This window comes from Pongo abelii, chromosome 21 (assembly GCF_028885655.2).
Source record: "Pongo abelii isolate AG06213 chromosome 21, NHGRI_mPonAbe1-v2.0_pri, whole genome shotgun sequence".
NCBI lineage: Eukaryota > Metazoa > Chordata > Mammalia > Primates > Hominidae > Pongo > Pongo abelii.
The window spans coordinates 37,889,189-37,903,389 of NC_072006.2; the positions used below are offsets into that span (position 1 = coordinate 37,889,189).

Below are 14,201 nucleotides of genomic sequence, written 5' to 3' on the forward strand. Positions count from 1 at the left end.
ATGCCAGCACTTTGGGAGGCTAAGGCGGGTGGATCACTTGAAGCCAGGAGTTCGAGACCACCCCTGACCAATATGGTGAAACCCCGTCTCTAAAAAGTTAAAAAACAAACAAAAACAAAAACAAAAATACACTGAAGCTCTGCCAGGTGCGGTAGGTAGCTCACGCCTGTAATCCCGGCACTTTGGGAAGCCAAGGTGGGTGGATCTCTTGAGCCCAGGAGTTCGAGACAAGCCTGGGCAACATGGCGAAAACCTATCTCTACTAAAAATAAAAAAATTAGCCAGGCCTGGTGGCACACACCTGTAGTCCCAACTACAGGTATGGGAGGATCACCTGAGCCTGCGGAGGTCAACGCTGCAGTGAGTGGTGATCACTCCACTGCACTCCAGCCTGGGTGACTGAGACCCTGTATCAAACTGAAGTGCTTAAAAGTATGAGGAATGTGGCCGGGCACGGTGGCTCATGCTTTTAATCCCAGCACTTTGGGAGGGTGAGGCGGGTGGGTCACCTGGGGTCGGAGTTCGAGACCAGCCTGACCAACACAGAGAAATCCTGTCTCTACCAAAAATACAAAATTAGCCGGGCGTGGTGGCATGTGCCTGTAATCCCAGCTACTCAGGAGGCTGAGGCAGGAGAATCGCTTGAACCCGGGAAGCAGAGGTTGCAATAAGCCGAGATCGCGCCACTGCACTCCAGCCTGGGCAACCAGAGCGAAAGTCCATCTTTTTTTTTTTTTGAGACGGAGTCTTGCTCTGTCGCCCAGGCTGGAATGCAGTGGTGCGATCTCGGCTCACTGCAAGATCCACCTCCCGGGTTCACGCCATTCTCCTGCCTCAGCCTCCCGAGTAGCTGGGACTACAGGCGCCCACCACCACGCCGGGCTAATTTTTTGTATTTTTAGTAGAGACGGGGTTTCACCATGTTAGCCAGGATGATCTCGATCTCCTGACCTCGTGATCCGCCCGCTTCGGCCTCCCAAAGTGCTGGGATTATAGGCGTGAGCCACCACGCCCGGCCCGAAAGTCCATCTTTAAAAAAAAAAAAAAAGTATGAGGAATGCTCAGGCCAATTATGGAGTGAAAGCTGGTAACCAGATGCTTAACAGGAAGATTGGGATATTGGAGCACCAAGGCTACTTATGACATGAGGGCGTTTACCAGTATTAAACCTGCAAGTTTCAGCTTGTCAACCACACAGGGCAAGAGGGGCACAAGTGAAAATCCAGGGCCTCCCCAGGTGGGGAGCCATATAGCAGATCTCCTCACATTAAGCTGAGCCCCAAAGGGTGTCGCCCTCAAGTCTAACGTGAAATGAATCCGCTGCACAACCCACACCACCAGCCCCAAGGAACTACAGAAAAGGCTGCCTTGGTGCTAAGCAGAACAGCTGAAGGAGAAGGAAAGAGGAACTTTTTTTTAAAGCTCTTCCTTAGGAAGTTGTGATCATTGATGAGTTTTTTTGTAACCCAGGGAGTAGAGCCTGATATAATAGATCAAGAAAGCTCAAGCTATGAACTGGGAACCTGGTTTGAGATGATAACCGAGTAGATGGGCTCTCCAAACCCTTGGCAAAAAGGAAATACAGGCCGGGCGCAGTGGCTCGCGCCTGTAATCCCAGCACTTTGGGAGGCTGAGGCAGGTGGATCACCTGAGGTCGGGAGTTCAAGACCAGCGTGGCCAACATGGTGAAACCTCGTCTCTACTAAAAATACAAAAATTAGCTGGGCATGGTGGCGCGCGCCTGTAGTCCCAGCTACACAGGAGGCTGAGGCAGGAGAATCGCTTGAACCTGGGAGGCAGAGGTTGCAGTGAGCCGAGATCATGCCACTGCACTCCAGCCTGCCAACAGAGCAAGACTCCGTCTCAAAAAGAAAAAAAAGAAAAAGCAAAAATTAGCCCGGCATGGTGGCGGGCACCTGTAGTCCCAGCTACTCGGGAGGCTGAGGCATGAGAATCACTTGAACTCAGGAGACGGAGGTTGCAGTGAGCCAAGATTGCACCACCGCACTCCAGCCTGGGCGACAGAGCAAGACTCCACCTCAAAAAAAAAAAAATTGTGCTCACAAAATTTAAAACTTAAAAAAATCAATATTGGGAGCAAAAAACTATTTATTTCATGGCAGATTTGAAAAGGAACCAGACAGAACTTCTAGAAATCTACTTCTACTGCTCCCATGAGGAGTCAGTCACTAAGTCCTGACACATGGCCCGGCATCAGAAGGTGTTTTGAAACTATTTGGTTTGGCAAGTTCTTCCTGGGTGCTCTCTTTTGCTAAGTCCTTTCTCACATAGATGAATAAGTTTCTGCCCTCAAGGGGCCCTGCAGGGTGCTAAGGATAAAGAGTTGCAATAATGGGGACGCTTATTATCTGGTGACCTTTTTAATTTTACATAACTCTGAGTTCCTCAGGGTAGGGCCTGTTTGTTCACCTTTGCCCAGTAAGCACTTACAGAGAGTATGGTACTGAGTACTGCCTATGTGCCAGGGATTGTGTCCTGAGAGCTTTCTTTTCTTTCTTTTTTCTTTCTTTTTTTTTTTTTTTGTGTGACAGAATCTTGCTCTGTCACGCAGGCTGGAGTGCAGTGTGACGTGATCTTGGCTCACTGCAACCTCCGCCTCCCAGGTTCATGCCATTCTGCTGCCTTAGCCTCCTGAGTAGCTGGGATTACAGGCACCCACCACCAAGCCCAGCTAATTTTTGTATTTTTAGTAGAAATGAGGTTTCACCATGTTGATCAGGCTGGTCTTGAACTCCTGACCTCAAGCGATCCTCCCACCTGGACCTCTTAAAGCCACCGTGCCTGGCCCTAACCTTTTTTTTTTTTTTTTTTTGAGACAAGAGTCTTGCTCTGTCGCCCAGGCGGGAGTGCAGTGGTGCAATCTCAGCTCACTGCAACCTCCGCCTCCCAGGTTCAAGTGATTCTCCTGCCTCAGCCTCCCTAGTAGCTGGGATTACAGGTGCCCGCCACCATGCCCAGCTAATTTTTTTTTTTTTTGTATTTTTAGTAGAGATGGGGTTTCACTGTGTTGTCCTGGCTGGTCTCGAACTCCTGACCTTGCCAAACTCCAAGGCCCACCTCAGCCTCCCAAAGTGCTGGGATTACAAGCGTGAGCCATCGCACCCGGCCCCTTAATTAGCTCTTTAAAGACTCAGGTTACAGTTACATTCTGAGGTACTAGGGGCCAGCACATCAACATATGAATTTTGTGGGGAAGACACAATTCAATCCATAACAGCCACATGCTTTGCTGCTTACCACCAACACCAACCAACCTAACAAGATGTCAGGACCAAGCATTGCCTTGTGTGTCGGCACATTCTTCCCATTGTAGCTGGGAGTCTGATTTAAGCATGAGATTCTTCCCTCCCCATACAGAAGTTAATTTTTCTGGGGTGGCTGGAGCACTCACTGTGAAGTGGGACACTGGACATTTCCCACTCTCCCTCCTCCCTGCTTGACCCCTTGCCTGGAATTATTACATTACCTACCCCAGGAGCCTCTAAGCTGTGATTGGATTCTGTTCGGTGCCAACCAGGTAGCCCCAAGGGAACTGGACATGTGACTGATAAGTGTTTGGTGGATGAAGAGATGCCAGTAAGGGATGGAAAGTTTGGAGCGGGGGCAGCCTGACTGGGGAGGCTGCCAGAGGCGGGGCTTTACCTCCCTGAAACTCATTCAGTTGTTCCATCGGTGAAGCCTTCAGTCAAGCATTTCCCAAGTTGCCTCTGTGCCAAGCCCTGGGGTCCAATTTGTGTGTGTGGGGGTGGTGGGAGGGTTCTTTTTTGAGATGAAGTCTTGCTCTGTAGCCCAGATCTCGGCTACAAGTAGCTGAGACAACAGGTATACTACAGGCATATGTAGCTCATATCTCAGCTTGCTGCAACCTCTGCCTCTTGGGTTCAAGTGATTCTCCTGCCCCAGCCTCCCAAGTAACTGGGATTACAGGCATGCGCCATCATGGCTGGCTAATTTTTGTATTTTTAGTAGAGACATGGTTTGAGACAAGAGTCTTGTCTGGTCTTGAACTCCTGACCTCAGGTGATCTGCCCACCTGGGCCTCCCAAAGTGCTGGGATTACAGGTGTGAGCCACGGCGCCTGGCCAAGCTCCTATTGTTCTAGGCGTTTCACCAGGAAAGAACAGCATATGCAATATGCATCTATGCAACAGCATAGATGAAAATCTACTCTGCATATGCACCTGGTGGTATGGAAATATATGGGAAGCTGGCCGGGTGCAGTGGCTCACACCTGTAATCCCAGCACTTTGGGAGGCCGAAGTGGGTGGATCACAAGGTCAGGAGATTGAGACCATCCTGACTCACATAGTGAAACCCTGTCTCCACTAAAAATATAAAAAATTAGCCAGGCATGGTGGCGGGTGCCTATAGTCCCAGCTACTTGGGAGGCTGAGGGAGGAGAATGGTGTGAACCCGAGAGGCGGAGCTTGCAGTGACCCGAGATCGTGCCACTGCACTCCAGCCTGGGCAACAGAGCAAGACTCCGTCTCAAAAAAAAAAAAAAAAAAAAAGGAAATATATGGGAAGCTGCCAAGGCTTGTGTTGGTGAATCTTTTACTGTCCAGTGCCTCTCATCACCCTCAGAATAAAACCTCCACCCTCCTGTGGCCCAGTCCATCTCTCCATCCTCATCTCCCTCTACCCATACATCGCTTATTACCCTTGGCTGCCCCTTTTCAGTTCTTGGCCTCTTTTCATTTTGGCCTCAGGGCCTTTGCACTTGTTGGTCTCTCTGCCTTTCTGTTTTTTCACACTGCTGACTCCAGCTCATTTCTCAGGTCTACTTCCTCAGACAGACTCCCCCTGACCATTCTGTCTAAAAGTAGCTTCCCCTCCTTCCAGAAAAAAAGTATTTAAAGTCATAGAAAATTTCTCTCTTTCTCTCTCTTTTTTTTCCCCTTGTTTACAGCCCATCTCACCTAGCTAGACTAAGACTCCATGAAGGCAAGGATTTTTGTCTTTTGGTTCATGCCTGCATCCCCAGCATCTAGAACTGTGTCTAGCACACAGTAGGTGCTCAACAAATATTTTGAAAGTAATCAAATAAATGTGAACGTATTCATTTCTTATTTGAATAATAAAACTAAAACAGGCCAGGCATGGTGGCTCACGCCTGTAATCCCAGCACTTTGGGAAGCTGAAGCGGGCAATTGCCTGAGCTCAGGAGTTTGAGGCCAGCCTGGCCAACATGGTGAAACACTGTGCCTGCAAAAAATACAAAAATTAGCCGGGCATGGTGGCAGGTGCCTGTAGTCCAAGCTACTCAAGAGGCTGAGGCATGAGAATCTCTTGAACCCGGGAGGTGGAGGTTGCAATGAGCAGAGATTGGCCACTGCATTCCAGCCTGGGCAGCACAACATGACTCTGTCTCAAAAAACAAAAAATAATAAATAAATAAATAAATAAATAAAACAAAAACAATAGGTATACTTTGCAGGCTTTGGTGATGCAGACAAACAAAGAATAGTTATACTGAGAAACTTGCAGGGGAGAGGGGAGAATCTGAGGCCATTGGATCAGTGAGCATGTTAGAGACAGGGAGGAAGGAACCCTGACTTTACCCTGCCAGCGAGGCAATGGAAGGGGGCACTTACAGCTTGGGGTGTGCCCTTCAAGATTCCCAGGAAGGGAGGTAGGGTGTGGTGTCTTGGAGAAGAGTGGATTTTCTCTTTTTTTTTTTCTCCTTTTTGTGGAGAATGGGGTCTCACTATGTTGCCCCAGCTGGTCTTGAACTCCTAGGCTCAAGCGATCCTCCAGCCTCTGCCTCCCTAAATGCTGGGATGACAGGCTTGAGCCACTGCCCCTGGCAGGGTGGGTTTTCTGTGGGGAACATTTGCTCAGGGCTCACTGTGCAGGAAGGAATGGGAAGGGAAATGGAGGTAACGGGGTAGCAGTGGTGTGCACAGGGGTAGTGTTCAGCGAAGTACAGGGAGTTCACTGGCAGAAATGGGCCTTGAGGGGGTGAATAGGCAGAGAGTCTGTGAGGCTATTCTGTGAAAGGGCCATATATACAAAGTGGTCCCCAAATGCCAATGGAGCCAAAAAACCAAGGAATGAGGCAGACAAATTCAGTTTGTCAGTAAAGGGTGTTTTAATGGGGGACCTTAAAAGCAGCATGGGCTTGGGCGGCAGCAAGACAGAGAGATCTCTCCCTCTGTTACCCCCAGACTTAGGGCTTATATTTCACAGGGAAAGAGTTTTAAGTGCTCTCTGCAAGACAATTAAAGGAAACTTCCAGAGCAGACAAGAATGCTGTATGTTTCATAGCTTATAATTTATGCAATAACATCAGGGCGGCATATAGCTTATAATTTGTGCAATAACATCAGGCTGACTAGCGACAGTAAATAAAGTAGGAATCAGGAGGCATTCACGGGACTGGGGTTAATAAGAAGTCAACATGGGGGGATTAGCATCCAAGATGGAATCACTTTTGTCTCCACAGAGACAACTTGTCAGGAACAGTGGCTAGCAGGGTTCCCCAAGGGGAGAGGAACTTTGAAAAAACAATTTTAAAAAATTGTAGTTCAGAGGTCTCAAACTCCTGGGCTCATGCAGTCCTCCTGCCTTGGCCTCTCAAAGTGCTAGGCTTAGAGCAGTGAGCCACCATGCCCAGCTGCAAACAAATAACTTTTAATTGTAGGAGCTACATAGTGAATACAAGAAAATGAAAATTATGATGTTTGTTATTTATTTAGCTGAGGCTAAAATAGATATTTTAGTAAAACCAATGAGAACATTTAGAGTCCAATCCATGGTGGTCCCGTTGTATGAGGATGTGGCCATGATCATGGGAGAGATTCATGATTGATGGTGACAAAGATTCTTTGCTTGCTCTAACTGCTTGGTCAGACTTTGGAATCTTCTGCTAGGCCCACGTGTGCACTTCCTTGTAAAATCTAGTTTTCACAAAGAATGCTTTAAGTCAGTTTAGCAGGAACCCCCATCCTTAATATCTAATCATCCTAGATATCTGATCAGGTTCCTCATCTGTCACCATCTCCTAGGTGATGTTGATTACCCTCGTCCATCTTCAGCGAGAATCCTGTTAGGTCGGTTTAGCCAGAATTCCCCTTACCCCCGATGTTTCCTCTTGGTAATTTTCTATCAACTGACCTCCCTACCCCCAGCCTCCATGATGTTCCTCGGCTATAAATTCCCCTATGCTGTATTTAGAGTTGAGCCCAGTCTCTCTCCCCCACTGCAAGGCCCCTTTGTAGTGGTACCTATCACAGTAGTTCTGAATAAAGTCTTCCTTATTGTGTTTGTGTTTTAGCAAAGATCATTGAACAATTTTTTTTCTTTTTTTTTTTTGAGACAGGGTCTCATTCTGTCACCCGGGCTGGCATGCAGTGACATGATCACGGCTCACTGCAGCTTTGACTTCCCAGGCTCAAGAAATCCTCTCACCTCAGCATCCCTAGTAGCTGGGATTATAGGCACGTGCCACACACCTGGCTAATATTTTTAAAAATCATTTGTGGAGATGCGGGTCTGACTATGTTACCTGGGCTGGTCTCCAACTTCTGGGCTCAAGCGATCCTCCTGCCACCTCAGCCTCCCAAAGTGGTGGGATTACTGAGGAGCCACCACACCCAGGTAAATACTTTTTTCTTTTTTTTTTTTTTTAAATTTGAGATGGAGTTTTGCTCTTGTTGCCCAGGCTGGAGTGCAGTGGCGTGATCTCGGCTCACCGCAACCTTCGCCTCCCGGGTTCAAGCGATTCTCCTGCCTCAGCCTCCTGAGTAGCTGGGATTACAGGCATGTGCCATCATGCCCACCTAAGTTTGTATTTTTTTTTTTTAAGTAGAGACGGGGTTGGTCAGGCTGGTCTCGAACTCCTGATTTCAGGTGATCTGCCCGCCTTGGCCTCCCAAAGTGCTGGGATTACAGGCGTGAGCCACTGTGCCCGGCCTAATTTTTTCTTTAACGATAGCCCCTTCCTTGGTTTCCCCCTCCCCTCTATACACTCCCTAAACTCTTGCTTGTTGCCCAAGGGTACTCTGAAACCACTATCACACATTATGATTATTGAGAAAGGGTCTCACTCTGTTGCCTAGGCTTGAGTGCAGTGGTGGGATCATAGCCCACTGCAGCCTCTACTTCCTAGGCTTAAGCAATTCTCCTGCCTCAGCCTCCTGAGTAGCTGGTACTCAAGTGCAAACCACCATGCCCAGCGACTTTTGTTGTTGTTGTTGAGACGGGGTCTCACTATGTTGCCCAGACAGGTCTCAAACTCCTGGATGCAAGTGATCCTCCAGCCTCAGCCTTCCAAAGTGCTGGGATTACAGGTGTGAACCACTGTGGCCGGCATACACATTGTAATTAAATAGCCTTTAAGATTTAATGTCGGTCTTTTTTTTTTTTTTTGAGACAGACTCTTGCTGTGTTGCCAGGCTGGAGTCTGTGGTACGATCTCGGCTCACTGCAACCTCTGACTCCCTGGTTCAAGCAATTCTCCTGCCTCAGCCTCCCAAGTAGCTGGGATTACAGGCACGTGCCACCATGCCCAGATAATTTTTATAATTTTAGTAGAGACGGGGTTTCACTAGTTTGGCCAGGATGGTCTTGAACTCCTGACCTCGTGATCCACCTGCCTCGGCCTCCCAAAGTGCTGGGATTACAGGCGTGAGCCACCGCGCCCGGCCTGATGTTGGTCTTTTTTCCCACCTCTAACTCCATGGGAAAGGACCACCGTGTCTCTAGAGCTATTACGGGACTTGGTGCATATAAGGCCGTTACTAAGCAGTTGATGGAGGATGAATGAAGATGAGAGGGGTCTGTATGTCGGGGAGAAGTCCCAGTGAGGAGCACCTCTCATTCTGTGCGACCTGGATAGGACCCCTCGGAGGCTGGGCTAGGAGTGGCTGGGGTGGGTGTTGGGGGTTTATGTGACAGAAATGGGGTCTGGACAAGCAGGGATGGAGGGTGAAGAGATGGAGTTACTTAAGAGATAATGGGATCCCCAGCACGGAGACCCACGCCTGTAATCCCAGTGCTTTGGGAGGCCGAGACGTGAGGATCGCTGGAGGCCAGAAGTTGACACCAGCCTGGACAAAATAGTGAGACCCTGATCTCTACAAAAAATAAAAATAAAAATTAGCAGGACATGGTGGCGTGTGCCGGTAGTCCCCGCTACTCTGGAGGCTGAGGCAGGCTCCCAACAGGCAGAGTTGAGCGGGGTAGTAGGGGCGGGAAGTCTCTAATAGGGGATGAGGGATGGGAATCTATGTTGCACAGTTTGGAGATCCCTGTGACAGTTGGGTGGTCTGGGTGAGGTGGGATAGGGGTCATGGTTTGTTGCAGAGTCGGGGTATACTGTGCTCAGCGGAAATGGGGTTCGTGCTGCAGACCTGGAGGACTCACGTGCTGTGGGAATGGGGGATTCCGTGTCAGAGTTGGGGGGTACGGTCCGGCGAGATGGGGATGTGGATTTAGATAATAGGGGTGGGAAGTTCCGCGTGTGCGGCGGATATAAGGTCGGTGTAGACTTGGACGTTCAAGTGAGGCGGGGTCCACACTCGGTGGCCCGGTGACTGGGTTATCGAGTGGAGCCAGGGCAGCCCAGGGATGCTGGGGTCCCGCGAGCCTAGGTTGGGTTTCCAGGGCTGGGGGCTCGGCGGCGGCTCCTGGGCGCCCCCTGGCGGCCCCAACTCAGCCGCCGCGGCTCCCACAATGCTCGCGTAGCCGGGCTTCGGCTCCCGTGGCGGCGACGGCGGCGGCTCCAAGATGGCGCAGGCGATCTTTGAGGCCCTGGAGGGTGAGCGGCGGCGGGGCCGGGGGAGGCGGCTGTTCCGCGCTGCGCCCCCTCCCGCCGCGCCCTCGCAGCGCCCGGCCTAGGGCGCGCGGCGGCCGCGGGGCGGAGGGCGCCGGGGCCGGAACAGCCGCGGGGCGGGGGGGCGCGGGCGGGAACAGCGCGGGATCCGAGGCCCGGCGGGGGAGCTCCGGGGCCGGAACAGCCGGCGAGAGCCGGGCCGGCGGGGAGGGGGCTCGGGCACGGAACAGCGCCAGCCTGTGCGGCCTCGGGCGGGCGCGGGAGGGGCTCCCTGCGGGGAACCGCGCGGGAGGCGACGGCGGGGCGGTCTGGAACAGCCGCGGCCAGGGAGGCGGCTCGGCGGCGCGCGGGGACCGGGACGGGGGTGCGGTCGCAGCTGCGGGCAGGAGGGCCTCGGCGGCCTGACCACGAAGAACTTCTGCGGAGCGGACTGTATGCCTCGTGCTAGGACGTAGTCTCAAAATCAGACCACAGCAGCAGAGGCGCCACCTGTGTGCACAGCCTGTACTCAGAGCTTAGGGACCCAAGCCAGCAAACACCTGGCGTCTGTAGTGTGCACCGTGGCCAGTGCAGTTTTACGAATTAAACTGACACCGTGGGTGCTGGCGCGGTGTGCCCGGCCGGGACGCGGTGCTCCCAGACCCAGGCCAGCAAACGCTGGGTGCCGACGGACTGTTCCGTGCTCTGCAAGAACCTGGGATGGGGTTGGTGCTCAGGCTCAAAACTGTGGGCTCTGGAGACAGCAAACACTGAGCACCTCCATGTGTGCATCTGCTGGGCGTCGGGGAGGAAGGGCAGCCTTAGCGACTCCGGGCCATGGCGCAAAATAGATATTGTGGGAAATACAGACCAAGAATGGTCTTGGAGGAGTGGGATGAGATGAGTATACAGATAGGGTGCAAACTCGAAGTACTGGACTGGCGGGATGAAGCTGAAGCTTTGAGTCCTGCAGCTTCCTAGGAGATCTCAGCCACTCCCTGCACTTTTTTAGACGGAGTCTCACTCTGTCGCCCAGGCTGGAGTGCAGTGGCGCGATCTCGGCTCACTGCAACCTCCCCCTCCCAGGTTTGAGCGATTCTCGTGCTTCCGCCTCCTGAGTAGCTGGGACTACAGGCGTGCACCACCACACCCGGCTAATTTCCCTTTTTTTTTTTTTTTGAGACAGAGTCTTGCTCTGTTGCCCAGGCTGGAGTGCAGCGGAGCGATCTCGGCTCACTGCAACCTCCGCCTCCCGGGGTTAACGCCATTCTTCTGCCTCAGCCTCGCGAGCAGCTGGGACTACAGGCATCCGCCACCACGCCCGGCTAATTTTTTTTTGTATTTTTAGTAGAGACGGGGTTTCGCCGTGTTAGTGAGGATGGTCTCGATCTCGTGACCTCGTGATCCGCCCGCCTCGGCCTCCCAAAGTGCTGGGATTACAGGCGTGAGCCACCGCACCTGGCCATTTTTTTTGTATTTTTAATAGAGACGGAGTTTCACCATGTTGGCCAGATTGGTCTTGAACTCCTGGCCTCAAGTGATATGCCCACCTCAGCCTCCCAAAGTGCTGGGATTACAGGCGTGAGCGACTGCTCCAGGACTCCCTTCACTTCTTGAAGGATCACAATTCGCACCAGGAAATGGGGGACGGGGTAGCCCTGTCTCCATCTAGTGGGGTTCCGATTCAGAAGACTGACTGAGCCAGACCCTCCCTGTAGTCTCTGCCCTGCAGTCTGGTGGAGGAGAGAAATTATAAAACAAGCAATTATAGAAATTATAGAATTATGGAAAAGGTCATGTAGAATAAGATGACCTCAGCTGGCCATTCCTACTGTGAATAACATAAGCAGGAGGTGGTGGATCAGGAAGGCCAAGGTCAGTGGTAGTTCCCTCCCAGAGGCCAGTAGAATGGGGTGAGGCTTACTTTCTCTTTAGGCTGTTTGGACTTCCTCATTGTTTGAATTTTTACTGCAAGAATGTGTTTGTGTATTGAGTAATGAAGACAGTTAAAGAGAAATCAGTTCCTAGGACAGTGGGATGCATGTTGGGTGAAGAAAGGCAGCAGGACTTTGGAGATCTAGGGGAGGAGAGCATGAGAATGGCCCAGGCAGCGGGAACTGCATTTTCAAAGCCCTGGGGAGAAAGGTCTCCTGGGATTCACAGAAGCTCGGTGTGGGTGAGCTGCTAGAGATGGGGTTTGATGGAGCAGCTGAACTTTATCTTGGGATCAGTGTGGAGCTAACAAAAGGTTTTCAGCAGGGGAGCAGCACAATGTGATGTATGTTTTATAAAGTTCACCCTAGCTGCTCTGGAACAGACTGGAGGGGGCCAGAGTGGCAGTAGGGGCTCGGGGTGGAGGCTGCTGAGGTTGTACAGCAGAGAACTGGGCTGGGAAACAACTGTGGGGATGGAAAGAAAGTTTATTTGAGATGTATTGGGGAGGCAGAATAGGCTAGACTTGCTGAAGAACCAGAAATGGGGAGTGGGGAGGGGGAGCAGTGGGTTGAGGGAAGACCCAAGGGGTGCCGCCCCAGAGGGTGCCTTGGTGCCCTGTTCTTGATGAGGATTACTGGAAGAACAAACTTTGGGGTGGAGAATGACATTTAATTCGAGTTCAGTTTTACACAGGCTGCCTTTTTTTGTTTTTGAGACAGGGTCTCACACTGTCTCCCAGGCTGAAGTGCAGCAGTGCAATCTTGGCTCAATGCAGCCTCCACCTCCTGGGTTCAAGTGATTCTTGTACCTCAGCCTCCCAAATAGCTGAGACTACAGGCGCATGCCACCACGTCTGGCTAATTTTTGTATTTTTAATAGAGAAGGGGGTTTCACCAGTTTGGCCAGGCTGGTCTCAAACTCCTGACCTCAAGTGATCCACCCATCTCTGCCTCCCAAAGTGCTGGGATTACAGGCATGAGCCACTGAGCCTGGCCCAGGCTGCCTTTTTAATTTAATTTAACTTAATTTTTTATTTTTTTGTGACAGTCTCACTCTGTCACCCAAGCTGGACTGGAGTGGTGCGATCTTGGCTCACTGCGACCTCTGCCTCCCGGGTTCAAGCGATTCTCCTGCCTCAGCCTCTCGAGTAGCTGGGATTACAGGCACTTACCACCATGCCTGACTAATTTTGTATTTTTAGTAGAGACGGGGTTTCACCATGTTGGCCAGGCTGCTCTCGAACTCTTGACCTCAAGTGATCCACCCGCCTCAGCCTCCAAAGTGATGGGATTACAGGCATGAGGCACTGTGTCCAGCCAGCCTTTTTTATTTTTATTTGTAGAGACAGGATCTCACTCTATCTCCAAAGGTGGAGTGCAGTAGTGCATTCATAGCTCACTGCAGCCTCAAACTCCTGGGCTCAAGTGATCCTCCCACCTCAGCCTCCCAGGTAGCTATAGGTGCATGCCAGGACACCCAGCCAGTTTTTTAAATTTTCTAGAGATGAGGTCTTGCTATGTTGCCCAGGTTGACCTTGAACTCCTAGCATCAAGCAATCCTCCTGCTTTGACTTCCCAAAGTGTTAGGATGTACCCACCCTGCATTTGTTTACATTTTTTTATTTTGAAATCACTTTTTCTGTAGATTCACATGCAGTTGTGGGAAATAATAAAGAGAGATCCCACGTGTCCTTGACCCCATTTCCCCTGGTGTAACATTTTGCAAAACTACAGTGTGTTACCACCAGTCAACATACAGAACAGGGGCATCACTCCAAGGAGTTGCCCTTTTATAGCCACACCCTAAATCCTCCCCTTCTCCCACCATCCTTGATGCCTGGCAACCACTGATCTGTCTCCATTTGTAAAATTTTGTGATTTCAAGAATGCTATATAAATGAAATCATAAAGTGTATACCATTGAGATGGGCTTTTTTCACCCATCATAATTCCCTAGCGATTCATCCAAGTTGTTGTGTATAGCAATAGTTTGTTCCTTTTTATTGCTTAGTAGTATTCCATAGTATGGCTATTCCACCATTTAACCATTCACTCACTGAAGAACATATGAACTGTTTCCAGTTTTTACTATTTTTTTTTAGACCGTGTCTCAAAAAAAAAAGTAAAAACTGGAAACAGTTCAGATGTTCTTCTGAACCATTTCCTACACCCTCTACTACCTTCTGGCCTTCCTCCCCCACTCTAGTGGGGCTTAAGCCCCCCACCATTCTGAAACTGCCTCTGCAAAAATTGTAACAGTGAGAAAATGATGACAGAGAAAGATGCCTGACCTAACCAATCCCCACCTTGCCTTTAACCTCCAAACTGCCCTTAGTCATCCCTGGGCTTGGGCCAAGCTAACTTCGGCAGAAATTTAATTTACAGTTTAAATGATAATAGCCCTTCCCCAAAACTAAACTGCCTTTGTAAAGCTGTTGAAAGACCACCAGGTTTTCACCTGGGCAACATGGGGAGATTCCATCTCAAAGTGT

At 50.6% G+C, this 14,201-nt stretch overlaps 1 protein-coding gene across 7 annotated transcripts in view; it reads left to right on the forward strand.

The window, feature by feature from the left end:
• The first annotated feature begins 9,560 nt into the window (after positions 1-9,560).
• ZNF341 (zinc finger protein 341) overlaps positions 9,561-14,201 on the forward strand; it is a 60,144-nt gene continuing 55,503 nt past the window's right edge. For 2 of the 7 annotated variants that reach the window (XM_024239129.3, XM_024239130.3), the window contains exon 1: positions 9,561-9,781. In XM_024239129.3, the coding sequence (XP_024094897.3) occupies positions 9,751-9,781 (31 nt within the window). In that variant the 5' untranslated portion in view covers positions 9,561-9,750. Of the gene's footprint in view, positions 9,782-11,175; positions 11,952-14,201 lie in introns of those variants that run through there. The other 5 variants (XM_063720611.1, XM_063720612.1, XM_063720613.1 and 2 more) reach the window with 4 other exon arrangements.